This window comes from Gracilinanus agilis, chromosome 6, assembly GCF_016433145.1.
Source record: "Gracilinanus agilis isolate LMUSP501 chromosome 6, AgileGrace, whole genome shotgun sequence".
Taxonomy (NCBI): Eukaryota; Metazoa; Chordata; class Mammalia; order Didelphimorphia; family Didelphidae; genus Gracilinanus; species Gracilinanus agilis.
The window spans coordinates 288,550,411-288,570,810 of record NC_058135.1 but is presented as its reverse complement, the minus strand read 5'-3'; the positions used below and the strand labels follow the sequence as shown (position 1 = coordinate 288,570,810).

Below are 20,400 nucleotides of genomic sequence, written 5' to 3'. Positions count from 1 at the left end.
TTCTACTTTTTTTATAATGGATAGCAATGTGATATGGTGTGAGAAGTAAGTTATATTTGGAAATGAAGGGAACGTAAAAAGAAGAGAGAGCAATAAATCAAAAAAGTGATTTTAAAATTTTACTTGGGGTGTAGTTAGATAAATGAAATGTGACTGCAGTAAAGTCAGGCCAAATGCCCAAGGGCTGCTGATTATAACTTGACTGGGGTACAAGGCGTTCAGTTCAAGACACCAAAGCTAAACATTGTGTGCGGAGAAGTCACTGCTGCCAGAGACTGAGAAGAGTCAGGATGGGGTTCTCTGACTTACTTAGAACAATTGGGGGAATGGGGCATTTCCAGGTTCTAATGACTGCACTGATGAGCATTCCTGGGGTGCTTTATGCCTGTCACTTTTACATAAGGCACTTCACAGAAGGGATACCACAGCACCATTGCCGGATCCAGAACCAGACAAGTGCTGAGTCTCTTTTCTCAAGAGATGGAAGGCATGGGGACCTGCTCAGAGTGTCCATTCCCATGGATAAGGCTGGGAAGCCAGAGATGTGCCTCAGGTTCACTGAGCCTCAGTGGCAGCTCCTGAATGCAAATGTCACAGAGGAAGCAAGACTGGCCACTGAGGACTGCCTGGATGGATGGGTCTATGACAAGAGTGTCTTCCTCTCTACCATTGTCACTGAGGTCAGTCGAAATCCTACTGCGAGCCAACAGCTGTTTAATCAGATTCTTCACTTTCCTTTTAACCCAAAAAAATAGCATCAAACTCTTAATTCTCTTCTACTCAAAGTGACCCCCTCCCTAGGAAAATCAGAAAAATAAACCCAAAGTCTCTTGGCAAGTTGCTTTTCTTTTGTGTTGAGTGAGTCCTTTTTAATTCCTAGTTAAGTCTGGCTGCACTGAAAGGCTCTGGGAGGCAGAAGTTTCATAATGGCAATAATGAGATCTTCTGGATATTTTATATTATCTCCCATGGACTCTCTCTGTTAAACATTAGGCATAAAATGCTATTAGAATTAGATGATTAGCAACCCAGTCATTGTCAATAATAACTGACAGATCTCTAGTTCTATAGAAAATACCTCATTTCAACCTCACAAACCCTGTAAGGTTAGTGATACAAACATGATATCTATTTGATCAGGAAATGGAGAATTAAGGAGGTGAAATCACCTGTCCAGGGTCACACAGCTAGGAAGTGTCTGAGGGAGGAACCTTGTCCATGTCATCTTTTCTATTAAAATTCGGGATTTCCTAAGTATAGGAAGTTCTTATTGAAAAGAATCCTTCTATACATGCAGCCCATCAGCTAGGCTGCAACATAAAGGGAGCAGCCTGGGAGAGCCTGAGATTTTGACTGATTTCTCAAGGTAACCAAGCCAGAATGGGACAGAGGGACTGTGTGAAACTGGGTCTTCTTGATTCCAAGCCTTCCTTTTGTGCACCACACACACTGGGATACAAGCCACCTTCTCTTTTCAGGCAGTTTCACACTGAGGAATTCAATGTGTCCTCTGAGCCAGAACCCAAAATATCAAGTCTCTGACCATCAGGAGATATCAACTATTGAGTTAAATACACTGTCCCAATAGGGCTATGACCTGAATATGTGGGTGTTCTGCAAACAGGGTGATTTCAAACCCATCCAGTAAAGTCCCTACAGTGTCGAACATCCACTCAGTCCAATGTAGATTTGACTCTTCTCCATGTTGTGGCCCTATCTCCTAGAATGGAGTCCCAGGATAAAAAAAAAAAAAAAAAAAGTAGGTAGAGGAAAAAAAGCATAGGAACTAGGAATTAGGGATATAATAGGAAATCTATAAATCCTTAAACTACAAAATCTAAATAAAATCCCACCGAACTAACTCCTCACAGATTATCTTCTTGTCTGAACAGAGCCAGATCTCCTTAAACTACACTGAGCTATCTTAAATAATATTTCTCTACTCTAATTGATGAATCTTAATTTGATAATTAATTTCTTAAGTAATATATGTATAATCTTCTTGAAGAAACCAATGCAGCTTCTTTCCCTCCTCAGTCAAAGACAAGGCCTCTGACAGGTTCTTCTTACTCCAGTCCTTTCCAACTGTCAGTCCTAGTGGACACAAAATAGCTCTTTAAATCCCCCTTCAGGTTCTGAAGAGAAAAGCTCTCAGTAAAACACTCAGCTCAGTATGAGAATCTCAAATTTCAAATAAGCAGTTTCAAAGTTACTAAATATCTTCTTTTGCTGTCAGAGAAAGACCCAGCCTCCCGCTCCCAAGCAAGACCGAGAAACAGGACCCTCAGGGAGCCAGAGATGGCCCAAATGCCAGCTGCCAACTCCTTATTTCCTAGCTCCCTTACAGGGCCCGCTGCAGACTTTGCCTGTCTCCTCCCTTAAAAGGGACAGCGTAAAAGTGTAAAAACCCTTTCTCTGATCTGAAAGCTTCTCTTAATGAAACTAAATAAATTCTTATCATAATATAATGAAAAACCAATCAAAAAGATCCTTCAGGTTAAAGATTTACTTAAAAACCTGATAAATGTAATTCATAAAGATCAACAAAAATGTGCTTGAATGAATAAGTAATTGATTGAATTGAGTCCAAATCTAATAATTATACACCTATTCAAAATTTTCAGCCTCTCCATGTGGGATCACATTTTCAATCTTTCTCTTCTTTTCTCTCTCACTTTCTGGCATCCTCTTTTTCAGTGGGATCTGGTTTGTGGACAGAAGTTACTAAAATCAACTGCTCTCATAATGCTCTCAGCAGGACAGCTGGCAGGCAGTCTTGTGTTTGGGATACTCTCTGACAGGTGAGTCTGTAGGACTTACATGGAGGTACAAATGTACTTGAAAGGCCATGGTACCAAATCTAGGATGCAAATTGGTGAAGGCAAAACTTGAGAGATTACTTTAAGTCTTCTCTCTGCCTTTTCTCTAGGCCAGGGGTTCCCAAACTTTTTTGGCCTACCACCCCCTTTCCAGAAAAAATATTACTCAGCCCCCTGGAAATTAATTTTTTTAATTTTAATAGCAATTAATAGGAAAGATAAATGCACCTGCGGCCATCACCACTACCCTGGATCACTGCAGCACCCACCAGGGGGCAGTAGCGCCCACTTTGGGAATCACTGCTCTAGGCAAATTTCTAGTGATCTCTAGGGTCCCATAGGTCCTTTCAGGAGATCACTCTGACTCTGTTTCCTAATCAAAACTGATATGTTCAATGCCTCATCATGAATGCAGCAATGCTGTTGATGGGATACAGCAGGTTACTTTCTAGACTGTCACCACTCATGAAGTGGCCACAGACAAGTCAAAATTCCAGGCAAGAAGATCTCTTGTATCACACCATGGAGCATGGAGCCACTCACCCTGTCAAACCTAAAGCACTTGGGTCCCAAACAAGAGCAAATAGATGATCCTTTCTCTCTAATTTCTTGCCTTTAGACCAAGGCTTGGAAGAAAGGACAAAGGTTGAGCTCCAAATATACAGAACAAATGTAAATTTTGTGAATCTGTGTGTGTGTGTGTGTGTGTGTGTGTGTGTGTGTGTGTGTGTGTCTTTCTCTGTCTCAAAGGAAAACAGAGCACACAGAAAAAGAATTCCCTATGTTAGAGAGACTTTACCTATTGATGTTGTCAGTTTTCTCCTTCTCACTAGGCACAGATTGGATTATTATCTGTTAAAAATATAGTTAGATAATGCATATACTTTGACCCAGTTAGGACTACTAGGTCTGTATCCCAAAGAGAACAAAAAATGAAAGGACCTATAGTATAAAGATATTCACAACAGCTGTTTCCCCCGCCCCCCCGGTAAAGAATTGGAAATAGAAGGGAAGTCCATCTATTCTGGAATTGCTGAACATGTGTGATGTGTGATTCTGGTGGAACACTACTGTGCTGTAAGAAATGGTGAGCAGGATAGTTTCAGAAAATCAGTAAAGACATAACCTCATGCAAAGTGAAAAGAACAGCTCCAGGAGAACATTTTACATAGCAACATCAATACTGTGTGATGATCAACTGTGAATGGCTCAGCTATTCTCAGCAGCACAATGATCAGAGACAATTCTAAAGAACTAATGATGAAAAATGCTATCCAGCTCCAAAGAAAGAATTAATGGAATTGGAATCTGAAGATATTTTTTTTTTTATTTTAAACCCTTAACTTCTGTGTATTGACTTATAGGTGGAAGAGTGGTAAGGGTAGGCAATGGGGGTTAAGTGACTTGCCCAGGGTCACACAGCTGGGAAGTGTCTGAGGCTGGATTTGAACGTAGGACCTCCCGTCTCTAGGCCTGGCTCTCAATCCACTGAGCTACCCAGCTGCCCCCCTGAAGATATTTTTTTTACTTTTCAAATTTTTCTTGCTTTTGAGGAATTTTGTTTTTTCTTTCACAGCATGCGTAGTATAGAAATACATTTTGTAAGACTTCACAAGAGAGAACCCTCTTTAAATTGGTTGCCTTCTCAAAGGCAAGGAAGAAGGAATAGGGAGGGACAGATTGGGAAATATAAATTTTAAAAATCAAAAGTTTAAAAAAATTTACATAGAATTAAAATTAATAAAATATTTTTTAAAATAAAATTTGAACAAATTTTAGGCTATAAAATATCTTTGGGATCATATTGTTTATTGTTCGCCTCACCTAATAGCAATTGAATGGACCTAAATATAAAAGAATTAAGTTAAGAGGGTCCTAAAGGGACTTATTAATCCCCTTTCTAACAGTGAACATCAAGAATCATATCAAGATGTTAATATGACTAAATCTTCACACTTAAATTCATATTGTCTGACATCAGTTGACACACAGATTAAAGAGAGAAGAAAAAACTGATGGGCAACAAGTGATAACGAGAGCTTTATACACTAACTTTCCTAAAATATTTGCATTTTGACAGGGGACAGGGCCTGACCACACTGACCCTCAAATAGATGCTCTTTAGAACTTAGCAAATGGCCAATACTTCTGGGATAAGGGCTCTGGTGAAAAGTGGAATCTGCCAACTGAGTTTCCAGAGCAGGTTCCATATGACTTGGCTCCTCACTTGGCTACTGATGGGTGGGATTAGGGAAAGTAAGTAGATCTTCTCAGTATTTAGGTTTTCCATACAAGAGCAGGAAAAGAATTGCTGTTTCCAAATGGAGCAAGTCAGAGCACACGTCCAGACAATTGCTAGAGAGGAGAGAATACAGTAGGGGCCAAGCAAGGGCCAAACCTTTTTAAGTAATGCCACTTTGTTACCTTGTGCCTAGGTTTGGGAGGAGGACAATACTGATGTGCACCACACTGATGGTCACCATTACTGGTACCTGTGCAGCCTTTGTGCCCACTTTTGCTGCCTATGCCATACTTCGATTCCTCACTGCTGCTGCATTAATAGGTGCCAACATAACCAAAAACTGCCTGAGTAAGTACCGTGAAGGAAGGGAATTCCTTGTGCTTACCTTCTGGGGAAAGATACAGAAAGACTGAGATATTCTGAGCCAAGGAGGGAGCAGAGAAGTTAAGAAAAGTCCATTTAAAATGTGATAGAGGGGTCATAGGAGTAAACATCTTCTTAAAAGAGACCTAATTTACTGACAGTGAATACAGAGCTGGCCTAGAGGGCAGGAGGAGCTGGGGTCAAATCCTTACTCTGGCACTTGAGAGCATTGTGACCCTTTGCAAGTCCAAGAACCTCTCGATGGACTAGATTAACTCTCTAAAATTATAAGATGCAAAAAAAGGAATCAAGTTGCATGGACAGCGTTTTCCCACCTTTGAATTCTCTAAATCTCATGCCCTCTCTTTGTCCATCTTCCTTTCCCTTTGCTTCTCTTTCTCCCTGTCTTCCTCTCTTCCTTTCAGGCTGTCTTTCCCATTGCCTACTCTCTCTTACTCCCCCTCATCTTTTTTTCTCTCCTTCTTCCTCTCTTCTCTCTCCCTTCCTCCATTATCTCCCTTTCAATCTCTCCTATTTCATCCCAAGTTCTTATCAATCCTGCTAATCATTCTCTCTGCACTTCAGGAAGTCTAACTGTTCATCTTCTTTTCCCCTGAAGCTTTAGAGTGGACGCCTATTGAGAGAAGAGTCCTGGTGAATGCTTCTAATGTATACGCCTACTCTCTGGGACAGATCCTCCTGGCTGCATGGGCCTATCTGGTTCGAGATTGGCGCTGGCTCCAGTTTTCCACTTCAGTCTCATATGGGATCATTTTTCTTTTCTCCATGTATGTGGACAGGACAGCAAACTAATTGTCCAGCCAGTCAGTCCTGTAGCATTTGTTAAGCACCTACTATGTGCCAGACCCTGTGTTCAGTACCATCAAAGACTCAAATTAGACAGGACAAGAGGTGGGAAAGAGGAGAAGCTCCTGAGTGAGTGTGGCATGGAGGAAGGCTGCTTTGCAAAGCTGCTCCAAAGCCCTCCTAAGTCTTTCTCCTCTTCACTCACCTACTCAATAGCAAAATTTGTATATTCAATGGGGGATGCTTGTATCAGGCCGGGAAAGGGCTGGTCAGGGCTCTAAAGCCATCAAAGTTCCACAGGGGGCTTCTATCAGATCTAACTGGTCTTCATCAATAGCTAAGAATACAGAGATGCTATTTTCTGTGCCCTGGTTCTGACCACCACCAGCATCCCTGAATTGACTCTCCAAAATTTCCTTTAGTAATAACTGCAGCCCTGGAATGTTTCCAAAAAGTTTTGCATATTCTGTCTCACTGGGCTCTCACACTGCTCCTGGGATTGTAGGTGCTATTTACATGCCCATTTTGGAAATGAGGAAACTGAAGCTGAGAGAAGTTCAAAAAAGGTCATGTGGCCTTCGGCCATGCTGGGTCCCACCTACAGAAGGCTGTCAGGAGTCCCTGGCCAGTAATCAAGGTGACCTGAAAGCTTTCTAGAATGCAGAAGAACAATCCTTCAATCTGATTCTTAGAACCCCAAGTTTTGTCCCAAGATCAAGACAGGTAAAACCTTCTAAACAGCTCCTGCCAGCTCTTCCTGTTTCCCCTCCTCAACCTCAATCAATAAACTTATATTTATTTTGGGAAGATTATCCATCTACTTATATGTACATGCACATGTCCCTCCCCTCATAGACTGTCAGCTCCTTTGGTTCAGGGACTGCTTGCAATGTTATCATTCCACCCAGTGGCTAGCACATGGACTGCTCTATGGTATGTCTTCTAAAATGTTTACTGACAGACTGGTTAAGGAATTGGGTTCTCCCAGATTGCTAAAATCTCAATTTCAAGCTCCTTTTATATATCCAACATTATTTCTAATCTTGCAGAGTCCATACGGGCACATGGATGTGAATGCCATGAAGCCCTTCCAAGAAGACCAAGGTGGGAATCTTAGTGGCTTTATTGTTGCCAAAAGGAAGTTTAGCTCAGTAATAGGAGCCCTCAGGAACAATCAAGAAAGGAATTCCCACTCTGGACCATCTTTCTGATAGTGGGACTTACCTGGTTTGGGAACACATCCTGTGGGGGAGGGAAATAGTCTAGAAACTGACCCAATAACATGCCCAAGTTGGATATAACTCTGGAATAGAGCCCAGAGCTAGCTACAATCCCAGGAGGGCCACGGGTACTTTGCTATGTTTGGATCCCTTCCTCAAGGATTTTCATTTTTCTCCTTGTTTTATTAGGGCCCTCCCAGAATCTGCTCGTTGGCTAATCAGCCACAACAAACTCCACATGGCTGTGAAGACCCTACAGAAGGTGGCATGGATAAATGGCCAGAAGGAAGAAGGGAGGAAGCTCACTCCAGATGTATGACTAAGGGAAATCCTCACTACATGCACAAGAAAATAGGATTTCTAGAATATCAACTATTTTAGATTTTTTAACTGTTTAGTTATTTTAACAAGTAGTGGATAAAGTTACAAGTGAAATAAATGCCTCCCAGGGAAGGAAAGTTAAGGACAAATCTAGGATGGAGAGCAGTTGGCAGGAGCAGACAAATAGATGTATCTAGCACCTGGGTGAGTTCCCTTCTGGAGCTGAGCTTTGAATCTAGCACTGAGTAGCTTAGTGGTTCAGTCAGAACTGGCAAGGTTATAAAGCTTATCTCATGAGAAAGCAAACATATCAGTATGTCAAGAGACAACTGTTAAGTGGTGGTGCACTGGATAGACCACTGGTGACAGATAATTCCCAGTTTTATGACCCTGGACAAGTCACTTAACCTCAGTTGCCTAGCCTAAACACTCTTCAACCCTGGAACCTAGACTTATTTTTGATTCTAAGACAGAAGGTAAGGATTTTAAAAAATCAGTGCTTGTATCAGCCAGCCTGTGGGAGCTTCTTACAAAAGTATATTTATTAACATGAAATAATGAGAAGTATGGGCAGCTGAATTCACAATGGATAGAGCACTAGTTATGTAGCCAGAAAGACCTGAGTTCAAATGTGGCCTTAGACACTTAATAACTGTGTGACCCTGGTAAGGCACTGAATCCCATTTGCCTTAGTTTCCTTATCTGTAAATGAGTTGAAGAAGGAAATGGCAAGCCATTGCAGTATTTTTCGCAAGAAATCCCTAAATGTGGTCAGGAAGAATCTGACAGGACTGAAACAACTGAACAACAACAATAACATAATAAGAATACTTGAAAGCAAGTAGCCTTCTTTAGTCTCCCTCCTGCTATAATCAATAGGTATAACATGCTCCCTGTATCAAGAAGCCCTTGAGGAAAATAAAAAGAACCCACTGAGTCTAGGGGAAAATGGGCCCAAGCTTAAAAAGTATATTTGGAAATGGATGAATTCAAAGTTTTGGCTTGCTAGAAGGCATCTGACCCAACCTTAAGATATTCAAGAAGTTCTTCTTGAGTTTGCTTGAGTCTTTTCAATGGGCTTCTTGTTGACTTAGGAGTTTAAAAGGAGGTGGGAGGAGTGGAGTGAGGGAATAGGCTTGAGTAGAAGAGGAGTTGACAGTAGCTTCCCAACTTTTCCAAATGATGACACTTCTTGGATTCAGGCCATCCATGTCTTTCAAATTTATTGTGTCATATTGTTCTCATCTTAATTTGGGTCAAATCATTTTTCAGCTCTTCTGGTAGCTTTTTCTTTGCTGTTCCTTTTATAATAAATTCTTATTTTATTAGAAATTAAATATAAGTACAATTTTTAATATTTACTTTTTGACATTTTGCAATCCATGCTCTCTCTCACCCTCCCACTCCTCGCTCTTCTCAAACAAGGCAGAAAATATGATAGGAGTTGTACATATATTATCATACAATATATATTTCCATGTTTGTCTTATAAAAGAGAACAATCATTGACTACATTAGAGAAAATTTCTTGGAGGAAAGAAAGTGAAGAATGGTATGTTCCCATTTGCTTTCAGACTCCATGCGTTCCTTCTGTGGTAGTGGATATCCTCTTTTTTTTGTCGTGAGTCTCTTAAAGTTGTCCTGGATCCTTGCCTTACTTAAAAATAGTCAAATCATTCTCATTTGATCATCACACATTGTTTTTCTTACTGTGAACAACATTCTTCTGGTTCTGCTCACTTGACTTTGCTTCACTTCCTAGAGTCTTTACAAAATTTGTGATCATCTTCTCATTTCTTAAGGCACAATAGTATTCCATTAAAAGCATATAACACAACTTGTTCAGCCATTCACCATATGATGGACATCCCTTCGGGTACAGTTTTTTTTTCTTCCATAAAAAAGCTGCTCTTAATATTTTTGTACAGGTTTGTTCTTTTTCCCTGTCTTTAATCTCTTTGAGATATCGACCCAGTAGTGGTATTGATGGATCAGAGGGTATCCAGTGTTCTACAGAATGTTTGGCATGTTTTCAGATTGCTCCCAAAATTGGGTTTATTAGTTTGAAGCTCCATCAGCAGCTTATTAACACCTTGATTTTTCCACATTTTCTCCTCAGGCTACTTTTTCCAAATTAGGACTCCTAACTCCCATGTTGATAAACACTTATCTAGTACCTATTATGTGCCATTCACTGTGCTAGGCACAGGAAATACAAAGAAGAAATGTAAATAGCTTCAGATCTTGGTGAAAATATATTTCATGGTCACAGCTAACAAGGACACAGATGAGGAAATGCAAAAGGAGACAACATAATTTGAAGGGGGGAGTAATTAAAAACTGAAGCTATTAGGAAAGGTCTCCTCAGGTGGATGGGGCTTAGGATACTAGAGGTAGAAGGGCTAAATTCTTGAGAGAATTTTCCAGGTGCATTTTGTTGGAAGGGACACCTTAAAATGTGAGGGTTGAAATCCTTAATAAGAGTACTGAAAAACTGTTCTTTAAATGGAAGGTTATTTTTTCTCTCTCTGTCTCTCTCTGTCTGTGTGTGTGTGCGTGTGTGCATGTGTGCTTGTGTGTGTCTCTGTCTCTCTCTCCTTAGGTACCAGACATAAAGTTGTGACTGGATATGGAATCAGGGCCCTTGATTGCAAACCCATTTCTAATACTCACCACTTCTATGACATTAGTCAAAGACATTTAGTTGCAGATATCTCAGTTTCCACCTATGCAAAATAAGAGGATTAGGATAGATGGCCTCAGTAGTTACTTCTAAACCTAAATTCATATCCCTCTGTTCCATGGCTCACAGGAGCAAAGTCAATGGCATGATTGGGTGGAGGGGTCAAATGAGAAGATAGGCTGATTACAGCCTGGACTAGGCATAGCTTGATTCTCTCTGATGGTTATGTGTAGTTTCCTATTTGGATAGTTACCATGGTTTCCAAACATGGTAGTGTCTTTGTCAAGAAAGATAATAACAGAAAAGTGGTCTCCTCAATACTCAATTCCCCAGACTCCTTAACCTCAAGTATTTAAGCCAACTTTTCCTTACTCTGCTTTCCCTCCTGTCTAGGGAATAATGTCCCACATTCAGGAAGATCTTGAAACTGTAAAGTCAACTTCTCATTTCAGAGACCTTTTCCAGACTCCAGGAATATGCAAGATCTCATTGTGTATTGTGTCTTTATGGTAAATGAATTTCATTTTAAACGTATGTTTTGACTGAGAATATCCCACAAATATGAGTCAGATATGTTCAATCTCCAGTTTGGACCTTCAGAAAACTATTATCCTGAAAAGAGTGGACCTAAGAGATTGGGGCTCAGAAATCTGATAAAGTGAGAAATGAGCTGTGTGGGATGCTGGAATTATTATTTGAATTAGACTCAGAAAAAGAATATTATCTTTTTAGGGCAAAAGAAACATTTTATCGTACAGAAATGAAAAATGAAACACCTTTACAGTATAACAAATAGTTCCAATTCCAGGTTTACCACTGGATTCTCTGTGTATGGAATACTTTTGGACTTCCAGAAATTTGGCATCACGATTTATTTGGTCCAAGTGCTGTTTGCAATCATAGATCTCCCAGTCAAGCTGCTAGTATCTATTAGCATGTCCTATCTGGGACGACGCTTCACCTTAATTTTCCTTGAAATTTTCTCTGGATTCGTGATCATCATTGACATATTTGTGCCTCAAGGTGAGAAACTTTTCACTGAATGGATTCCAATATTTAGAAAGTATCTACAATGAATAAGTGGTGCCACTGTCTTGGGCTCTAGGATAGCAAAGATAACATGAGGGAGAATGAAACCATTCTCTAGCATAGGTCTAAATGTGGGCCAGGCTTGATAGGAGGATGGCTATGCAATTTGTTCCATAGAAGAGCAATAGAATATTGTTTTGGTGAAAGAAATAATGAATTGAAGAGGATATGATAAAACCTATATGAGCTGATGCAGAGTGAAATAAGTTGAATAAGAAAAAATACACAATGAGCACAACAAAATAAAAAGAAATACTTATAACAACAAAAGCATAAACACTATGTAGTTATCATGATGAAACACCATTATAAGAAATAGGAAAGAATGGTTCTTCTCTTCTCAAGACTGACGGACTGTGGGTATACAAAATTTCTTATGCTATGCCTACATTTGTTAAACTGCTTTTATCCCTCTCTGCTTATTTTTAGTTAAAATAAAGGATTCTCTAGATATAGGAAAGAGGCGGGATCTATTTGGCAAGGAATCACTTGTCAAAACCAAAGATATCAGCAAAGGAAGTGGATCTTCACTTGATTGACTTGGTTCAGTAATAACATGTGTTATTCCATGTAATAGGCCCCCTTCAACCTTTCTTCTCTCTGCTCTGGTATGCAGAAGAGGAAGATGTCTAAGGAATGTTTGCCTCTAGCCATCTTGTACATCACACAAGCAGAGCCACTGGCTGCAACCCTTTGGAAAAAGGCTCAGGAAGAGAATGGTTTCCTTTATGATAGCTGCATGGGAAACTGCTTTTTTACCACAGCAAGACTAAACATACAAATGCCAATCAAATTGAGATGAGTTAGAGGAATTTGTCATAGCTTGAAACTCTCCTTGTCCTAAACACAAATGAAAGAGATTCCAAATGAACACCAGAAAGTGCAGAACCACCTGCACTTTTAAATCTTTGCTTGGAATGGAAAATTCATTTTTCCACTAAAGTCTCTTTTCTACCACCTAATCTTTTCTCCCATTGACATTAATGCTTTCATGTCCTACCTCCCTGATCACAATGATAAAAGAGAAAAACACTGGGTACATAACACAACTTTGTTTTCATAATATGTCAGAGGGCTGAAGGCAGCCAGGTACAGTAGAAAAGCTTAGCTTAAATAAACCCTGATTTTCCCATCGTGTGTCCTCAGATATGACTGTTCTTAGGATGATACTTGCTGTGCTTGGAAAAGGAAGCCTTGCAGGTGCCCTTTCATGTCTTCTCCTTTACACATTGGAACTCTACCCAACTGAAATCAGGTATGAATTCAGGGAAATGTAACCAGATCCTCAATGGTCAAAAATGGTAAATGTTCCTATCAATAAATCAAAGTGATATAAATGTACTGAGTCACTGGATTGAAAACTCAGCCCATGTATATTCTATTTAACTCAACTGAACAAGGATTTATTAAGTACCTTTTCTGAAGCAGAAATTGTGCTTGGCACTTGGGAGAGAAAGGCATAACCAAAACCATCCTGTTCTGAAGGATCTTCCACTCTATTAACTTTATATCATAGGTGAATATTCAAAGGATGGACTTATAATGAAGACATCAAATTATTTAACAAGCATCTCTGGTTCTAATTGCCATCTGCTTTACCTAATTTGGCTAAAGAAAAACAATAAAGTAATTGACAGAAGTGAAAGCCTTATAAATCAGTCCAAGTGAAGAGTGTCTCTGGCATTCTTGAAGGGCATGAAGAAACCTATTTGTTTTGCATTTCAGGGACATTAACCTGCTGCTCAGTAGTTGTTTCTTTGTTCAGATATTTCTTAGGTCAGTCATTGATCTGATCTTTACCACTACAAAGGGTAAGTGTTACATGGAGAAATGTAAAATTTGGGTATGATAATAAAAAATATGTGTTGAATATCCTGATGTGAGAGAGGATATTTATTGGAAGAAGGAAGGTCAGAAGAATGAAAGAACATTCATAGGGAGGATGAAAAGTAAAGCACAATGAAAAAGAGCCAGCTTCTCTCTCCAAGGTACTAATTTTTCATACTATATACTAGCAGAATCAGTCTTTTTCACAAGTTTTGTCATATCTCAATATCCACTGGGAAGAATACCTCTCAACTTTATTAACTTTCTCACCAGTGCAACCACCTGTACTTTTAAATCTTTTGCTTGAAATGAAAATTTTATTTTTCCGCCAAAGTCTTCTCCAAAATCTAACCATTTCTCCCATTGAGTTTATTGTTTCCATGTCCTACCTCCCTGATCAGAGTGATAAAAAAGAAAGACATAGGATACATAACACAAATTTGTCTTCATAATATATCAGAGGGCAGAAGACAGGACAGCTATGTACAGTAGAAGAAATACTGGCTCTTCAATGAGAGGATTTGGGTTAAAATTTAGGTCATTAGAGGGGCAGCTGGGTAGCTCAGTGGATTGAGAGCCAGGCCTAGAGACGGGAGGTCCTAGCTTCAAATCTGGCCTCAGACACTTCCCAGCTGTGTGACCCTGGGCAAGTCACTTGACCCCCATTGCCTACCCTTACCAGTCTTCTGCCTTGGAGCCAATACACGGTATTAACTCCAAGATGGAAGGTAAGGGTTTAAAAAAAAAATTTAGGTCATTAGGACATGTCATCAAGTGTTAGAGAGGGCATTTCTCTGAGATAATTCTCTGTATAATCAGGGGAACAGTAAACTAGATGGTGTTACAACTTTTTGAACCACAGGTTTGTGATTCTATGATGTTTTGTTATGAAAAGCACAATAACTTATCTGTGCTACTATATTCATAAACACAGCTGGACCTCTGTAGGTTACCTGGAAATAGAAAGAGTAGTACCCAAAGGGTGTGGGGACTCTGAAATTCATGCAACTATCAAAGAGATGGCTAAATTTTAGGGATGAGTCTTTCATGTAACATGCAACAGCATTGAGATAGATGGTTGAAGTTTATTAAACAGATTAAGGTTATTACTGAGTCATCACAATTCTTACCATGCCTTTATAGATATTAATTTAGCCCAGAGACAAAGTTCTAGAACTTGGGGTAAGAAGAGGAGAAAGATAGAAAGTTCTGCAAGTTTAATATTCCCTAAAAAATGGAAATTTTGATTTATAAGTCTTGGGATGTTCATGAAATGACCCTCAAAAGCACTTCATACCAGGGTAGGCTGCATCTTGTGAGGCATACAGTAGAGCCTCCATTGAGATTGTGGAGATATTCTAGGGAATTTTTTCCATCTTCTCAGTAACAGAGGCTGGGTATATTCAATTCAATTCAATTCAATTCAATTCATGGTATTGTGGTTATCTCTATTGTAATGGTTGTAAAACAAAATGAGTACAATGACTCCAAAGAAGATCTAACTCTTCATATACTATTTTTTAAGCCTTATCTACTATCTCAGATTCAGTTCTAAGTATTGGTTCTAAGGCAGTTTAGTGTTAAGGGCTTTGAAATGAGGATTAAGAGACTTGTGCAGGGTCACACAGCAAGGAAGAGTCTGAAGGCACATTTGAACCCAGGACCTCTAGTCTCTGGCCCTGGTTCTTAATCCACTGAGCCACCTTGTTGCTGCCTCTTCATATATTCTTTGGTAAGGTACCCATGTAAAACTCACTGAAATAAGCCTTCTGTTGTTTTAGTATCAGACCTTATGGAGGTCCATGTACATACAAGATAAAATAATGCTAAACCTAGAAGAAGTCGCTTGGTTCTGGGATGAGTAACCTGCTCCCCCTTATTTCTCAGCTTCACACCACACTTTAGAGGGTCAAGTTTGAGATCTATCCATTGCCTTTATGCCTTATTATGGGAAAGGCACTGACCTAGGTGACAAGGAGGCAGGAAAGAAGTAGAGGAGTCCATGCCATCTAGTTTCTTTTATTCTAACATTTGTTCCTATTTTCTTCATTTACAGGCAGATGGGAATGAGTGTTGGTAATACTGCTATGATCACTGGAAACCTGTTTTCTTCTATTTTCCACATAACTGGCCACTATATCCCTATTCTGCCATCTGTGGTGTCTGCAATGGTGCCTATCCTTTCTGCTATTGCTGCCTCCTTCCTATTTGAAACCAATGGCCTGCAACTTCTGGAGACCATCCAGGAGACAGAGAATAGGTCAGTTTATGGTATCTTGCCTTTGGGCTCAGAATGGATGCCAGTGCCCAGGGAAATACTGTGGGTAACTTTAGAGTATTACTACAAATCTAAGTTTCATAATGCAGCCCACAAATCTCTTCTCCCTATTCATGCTTAAAATAAGGCAAATGGTAAAATGCAGTGATGGGACAACTTTTTAAAGAGGGGCCAAAGGAAAAGAAATGCTCATCTGTCAGTCTGTTTCTAAGGCAACTCTTTCAAAGTTTCATTGTATTGTATCCTACTCATTGAATTCGTCAGATTAGTAATAATGTCCCATAGCAGATACAACATTTCAGGGGGCCGCATCTGGCCTGCAGGCCATAGTTTGCCTATCAATCATATAATGCATTGTATTGTGCTAAAGGGATAACTGATGAAATCAAAACACATGTAAATACCTGACTATATGATAGATATAACATGTATGGTTCAGGTCAATAGTATAATGCACATTTTTTCCATTCAATTTACTTTACTAAATAACTATTAAGTACCTACTATGTGCAATGAAGAGCAACCAGATCACAAATTGAACAGAATTGCCCCATCTGGAGTAAGGCAGACTTCTTAATTTCAAATCTGCCTTCTTACACTGAGCTGCTTTATAAACCTGGAACAGTCACTTAACACTATCTGCCTCAGTTGAGCTGGGGAAGGAAATGGCAAACCACTCCAGCATCTAAGCAAGAAAACCTCAATGGAGTAAAAAAGAGTCGGACATGAATGAAATGACAAAATAAATTAGCAATATAAAGTATTAGATGGTGAAAATACAAAGAACATAGGAAATATCTTTCTTAGATTACTATATCTTTGGGATGAATGGGCATTCCAGGAGGACTAGCATCTCTGGAAAAGGGTTTCTTGAGCCATATTCAAAGATATTCATCCCTCTTTGGAGTTCACCTTTCACCCAACGCTCACATATGGCATCAGGAATCTTTGCAATGGACAGAGTCTAGAACAATCATCTTTGTCAGTAACCAAGAAGTCTCAAACCCATCAATGAGTTAGGACAATGTCTACCCCAAGTATCTGAAGACTTTCAATAGTGGCATGGCAAGACAAATACAATTTGCCCCAAAGGTAAAGCTTCAAGTTTGGTCACACTTGGAAGGCATCAATGTCATCCATTGTATCACTGGCCATTGTTCATTTTCCTGACTTTTGTCTTGATACTTGATTTCAATGAATGCAGATAGAAGAAGAGGAGGATTTTGTGCCACTCTGTCTCACTTAAATCCAATTCACTTACAAGTAAGAACATCACCCCATAAGTTTATCTGTCCTCTTCACAAATGAAGGGCAAGCAAAATTTCATCTAGTTGGGGAAAGGAGAAGTGTGAAAAGGAAAAGTTCATGCAAAGATTGATGGAAAAGCTTAAGTAGGAGGACTGACAAGCACCTAAAAATTAAGAAAAGACTTAAAAAATGATTTCTCAGACTTCTACACAGATGAAAAAATCAGTGAGCTAATCCTAAAGTGATGAGTACCTCTTCTCAGAGCTGGCTTCTCTTTCTCTCAGCTCCCCCAAACCATAAGACTTACAAGAAGAGATAGAATACTCCTTGCTTCCCATTGCCACTCCAAGACCATGCAAACATTGCTTACCAGTCTCTCCCACTTGGAACATAATATCATCCTACCATCCATCAATGCTCATGTCATCCTATCCACATTCTTATTGCTGTCATCTATTTTCATTCAGATAACTATGAAGATTGTCTCAATGAGTTTCCTTTCTGAATGAATTGCCGGCATCACTGATAGTCCTCTCATCCATCTCTATGATGACATTCATCCTCTCAGACTTCCACATTAGGGATCCTAATCCTGTACAATTGTCAATTCACTCAACTCCTATGACTTTTGTCTCCACACAAGCTCAGCTGACTATAATGGTGAAGATATCCTAGATCTCAGCATGAAGCAAAATTATTTCACCTAAAAAATCTTGATCTCTGAATTTCTGATTTCCTCTGATCATATCTATTATTCTCCTATATCACCTATTTCCTGTGTCCTTCTAAGCTCATTTTCATCCACATCAGTCCAATAAGATTTCCTTCTCAACCCAAATCTTCACCCCTCCTTCATTTTTAACCCTCTTGATTCAATAACCAATTCAACTGAGTATTCTTCTCCACACATAAAATTGCCTCCCCTTAGATTCCTCCCTTGATCACTTGCCTTCAGGTATTTCTGTTATTTATATCCACTACTTTCCATCACACCTTCTCCCCAGAATCCATCCTACAACATAGGATGAAAAAATGGCCATCTTCAAATTTTGTCTGAAAAGCCCTAATAAGGGGGAATACACAGCTCACCACAAATACCCACTTTCCTTTTGCTGAGCTCCAGGAGTTAAGAGAGCTTTTCAGAAATTTGCTCCATTGCAGATTAAAGAGGAGAAATGCATTCCCTTTATTCATGACCCTGTGTCTTTAGATGTTATCAATCTACTTTTTTTTTAAACCCTTAACTTCAGTGTATTGTCTCATAGGTGGAAGAGTGGTAAGGGTGGGCAATGGGGGTCAAGTGACTTGCCCAGGGTCACACAGCTGGGAAGTGGCTGAGGCCGGGTTTGAACCTAGGACCTCCTGTCTCTAGGCCTGACTCTCACTCCACTGAGCTACCCAGCTGCCCCCTATCAATCTATTTTTAATTGCAGAATCAGCTAAATACACTGATGTCTCTTGTAAACTAGAGACTTAGTCATGTACTTCTCTATATGGCAAAGAGATAATAAAAAACAGCACAGTAACAGATAAAAATAAATACAGGAATTAAAAATCACAATCCACACATAAACCTAGATCCTGTTCTACCAGAAATCCACCCATATTCTATGGGGGAGATTGGATGTATACTAGGAAATAGTTGCCAACGAGACACATGTGAGAATAATGTCCATATGTTGGAAGCAACCCACTATTGGACAAGTGTAATAAATAGTGATGTCCTCTTCTTGTCCTGAATAATGTGCATATGAATCCCTTTATGAATGTAGCCTTGTGTTCAGCAGATGCTACCACTGCTAAGTTCAGTTGATCCACGCTATGCTTATCCTTCACTAGCTACACTGCCTCTGCCAAACTGGTTGATCTGCTCTACCACTTGTCTGATTCTCTCTTGTGAAGCTGTCCCTCTGCTCTCTTGTACAATCTCCTCAAGGGCAACTGTACTAACCATCACTTCAGAATTCAAACATGGAGGATACATCTCTGAAATCTGTCATTTCCACTTCCATTTCTTCTCTCTTTCTGGGTTCAAACACTGGACACCACTTGGAAATGATCCTCCCTTACCTAAGGAATACTAAGTAACTTCTGACTTCTGTCTATGACCAGGTAAATTTATATTTGTCCCTTAAAGGATAGTTCTAGAGTCTGTAATACTGCTGTACACACACATTGTCACATTCAAAATGAGCAACTACTCTCCCACAAATCTGAGTCTTTCCCTCAGAACCTACCCTTAGACAAGTAGACTATCAAAGCAGACTTACCTTGGTAACAAACTGCTTCAGATGAGAGGGCAGTACCTTAAAAGGACATGACCTCATGCAGAGATGACCATTTTCTCTGTACATCTTATTCCCAAAGATCTCCAACATGAGATAGAATGTCATTTCCTTGAAGACAAGGGCTCTAGTAATGTTTATCTTGGAGCTCACAGTGCCTTGCACATAGTAGGTTCTTAATAACTACTGGATGAAATAATTGTGTTGACTTATCCAGATCTACTGTAAATTCACCATTCTCATCCCAGGTTTCTTTAGGGATAAAAATCTCCCTTCCCTAAGATTCTTAGCTCCTTTCTTCCAGCTCAGAAAACCTTTGTATTTGATGTGTGAGAACAACTTTCCTCTGGTTTTATGTATCTCCTTGACAAGGGTGAAGAGACCTCAGTCTCAGAAAGGAAATGTCAGTGAAGATGTACAGGAGCAGCCAACTTTGCTTCTCGCAGAAATGACACAAGCTGAAGATTCAGTTTGATTCTCTTTTAAGGACCCACATCCATACTTCTGAGAGACTGCAATGCCTGAATATATATTCACTTTTTTCATGCTGAGAATGGAAATCTACCATTTCTGAATTGAGATGGACCCTCTGACTGATGAGAGGATGGAAAGAGGCTGACTAATATAACTTCCTTTCTATTCAGTCCCTGAAATGAAATATTAAATTTCATACTTCAAAACAGCCTATTGAACAAAAGAGAAATGGAGCTTTGGTTTAAAGTAAGGTTGCCTTTCCAGAGCTCTCTTGCTAACTACTTAAATACTCATCCATTTTTATGAAAACTCTTCTGCCTAGAAAATTCCATTGAAATAAATATGGCTGATTTCAGGTATTGAAGCAAACTCTGATTTTCCCAATGATTATAGCTGCTTGCCACAACAGGTCAGTCCTGTCTTTAAGTAAGAAGCAGAAGTAGAAAGCAAAATAAGTTGCACTTTGGACAGACAAAACATTTTTGGGGACTCCAGATGCTTCTAGAGAATCTAGAAAAGGACCTGAATCATGGAAACCTCCCTTTACTTGAAGGAGTGTATCTTCAGTCAGAGGACTCAGGTTGAAATCCAGACAATGGGATCCTCTATGATCCTGCTGGTGTTTCCTTGGGGAAATCACTTAACTACTTCAGGACTTTCCTTTTCTCATTAGTCAAATGAAAGGGTTGGAACTGTAGTATAGAGAAGGGGTCATATGGTTTTTTCTAGCTTTGGCTGAGTTCC

General features: G+C 39.6%; 1 protein-coding gene across 1 annotated transcript; it reads left to right on the top strand.

Annotated features, from left to right (window-relative positions):
* The first annotated feature begins 359 nt into the window (after positions 1-359).
* Positions 360-19,657, top strand: LOC123251318 (solute carrier family 22 member 20-like). Its single transcript, XM_044680553.1, has 10 exons — positions 360-680; positions 2,698-2,801; positions 5,255-5,409; positions 6,044-6,212; positions 7,641-7,764; positions 10,849-10,964; positions 11,264-11,478; positions 12,691-12,799; positions 15,428-15,631; positions 19,555-19,657. Exons 1-10 carry the CDS (start codon positions 360-362, stop codon positions 19,655-19,657), a joined length of 1,620 nt encoding a protein of 539 aa, XP_044536488.1.
* The last annotated feature ends 743 nt before the right edge of the window (positions 19,658-20,400 follow it).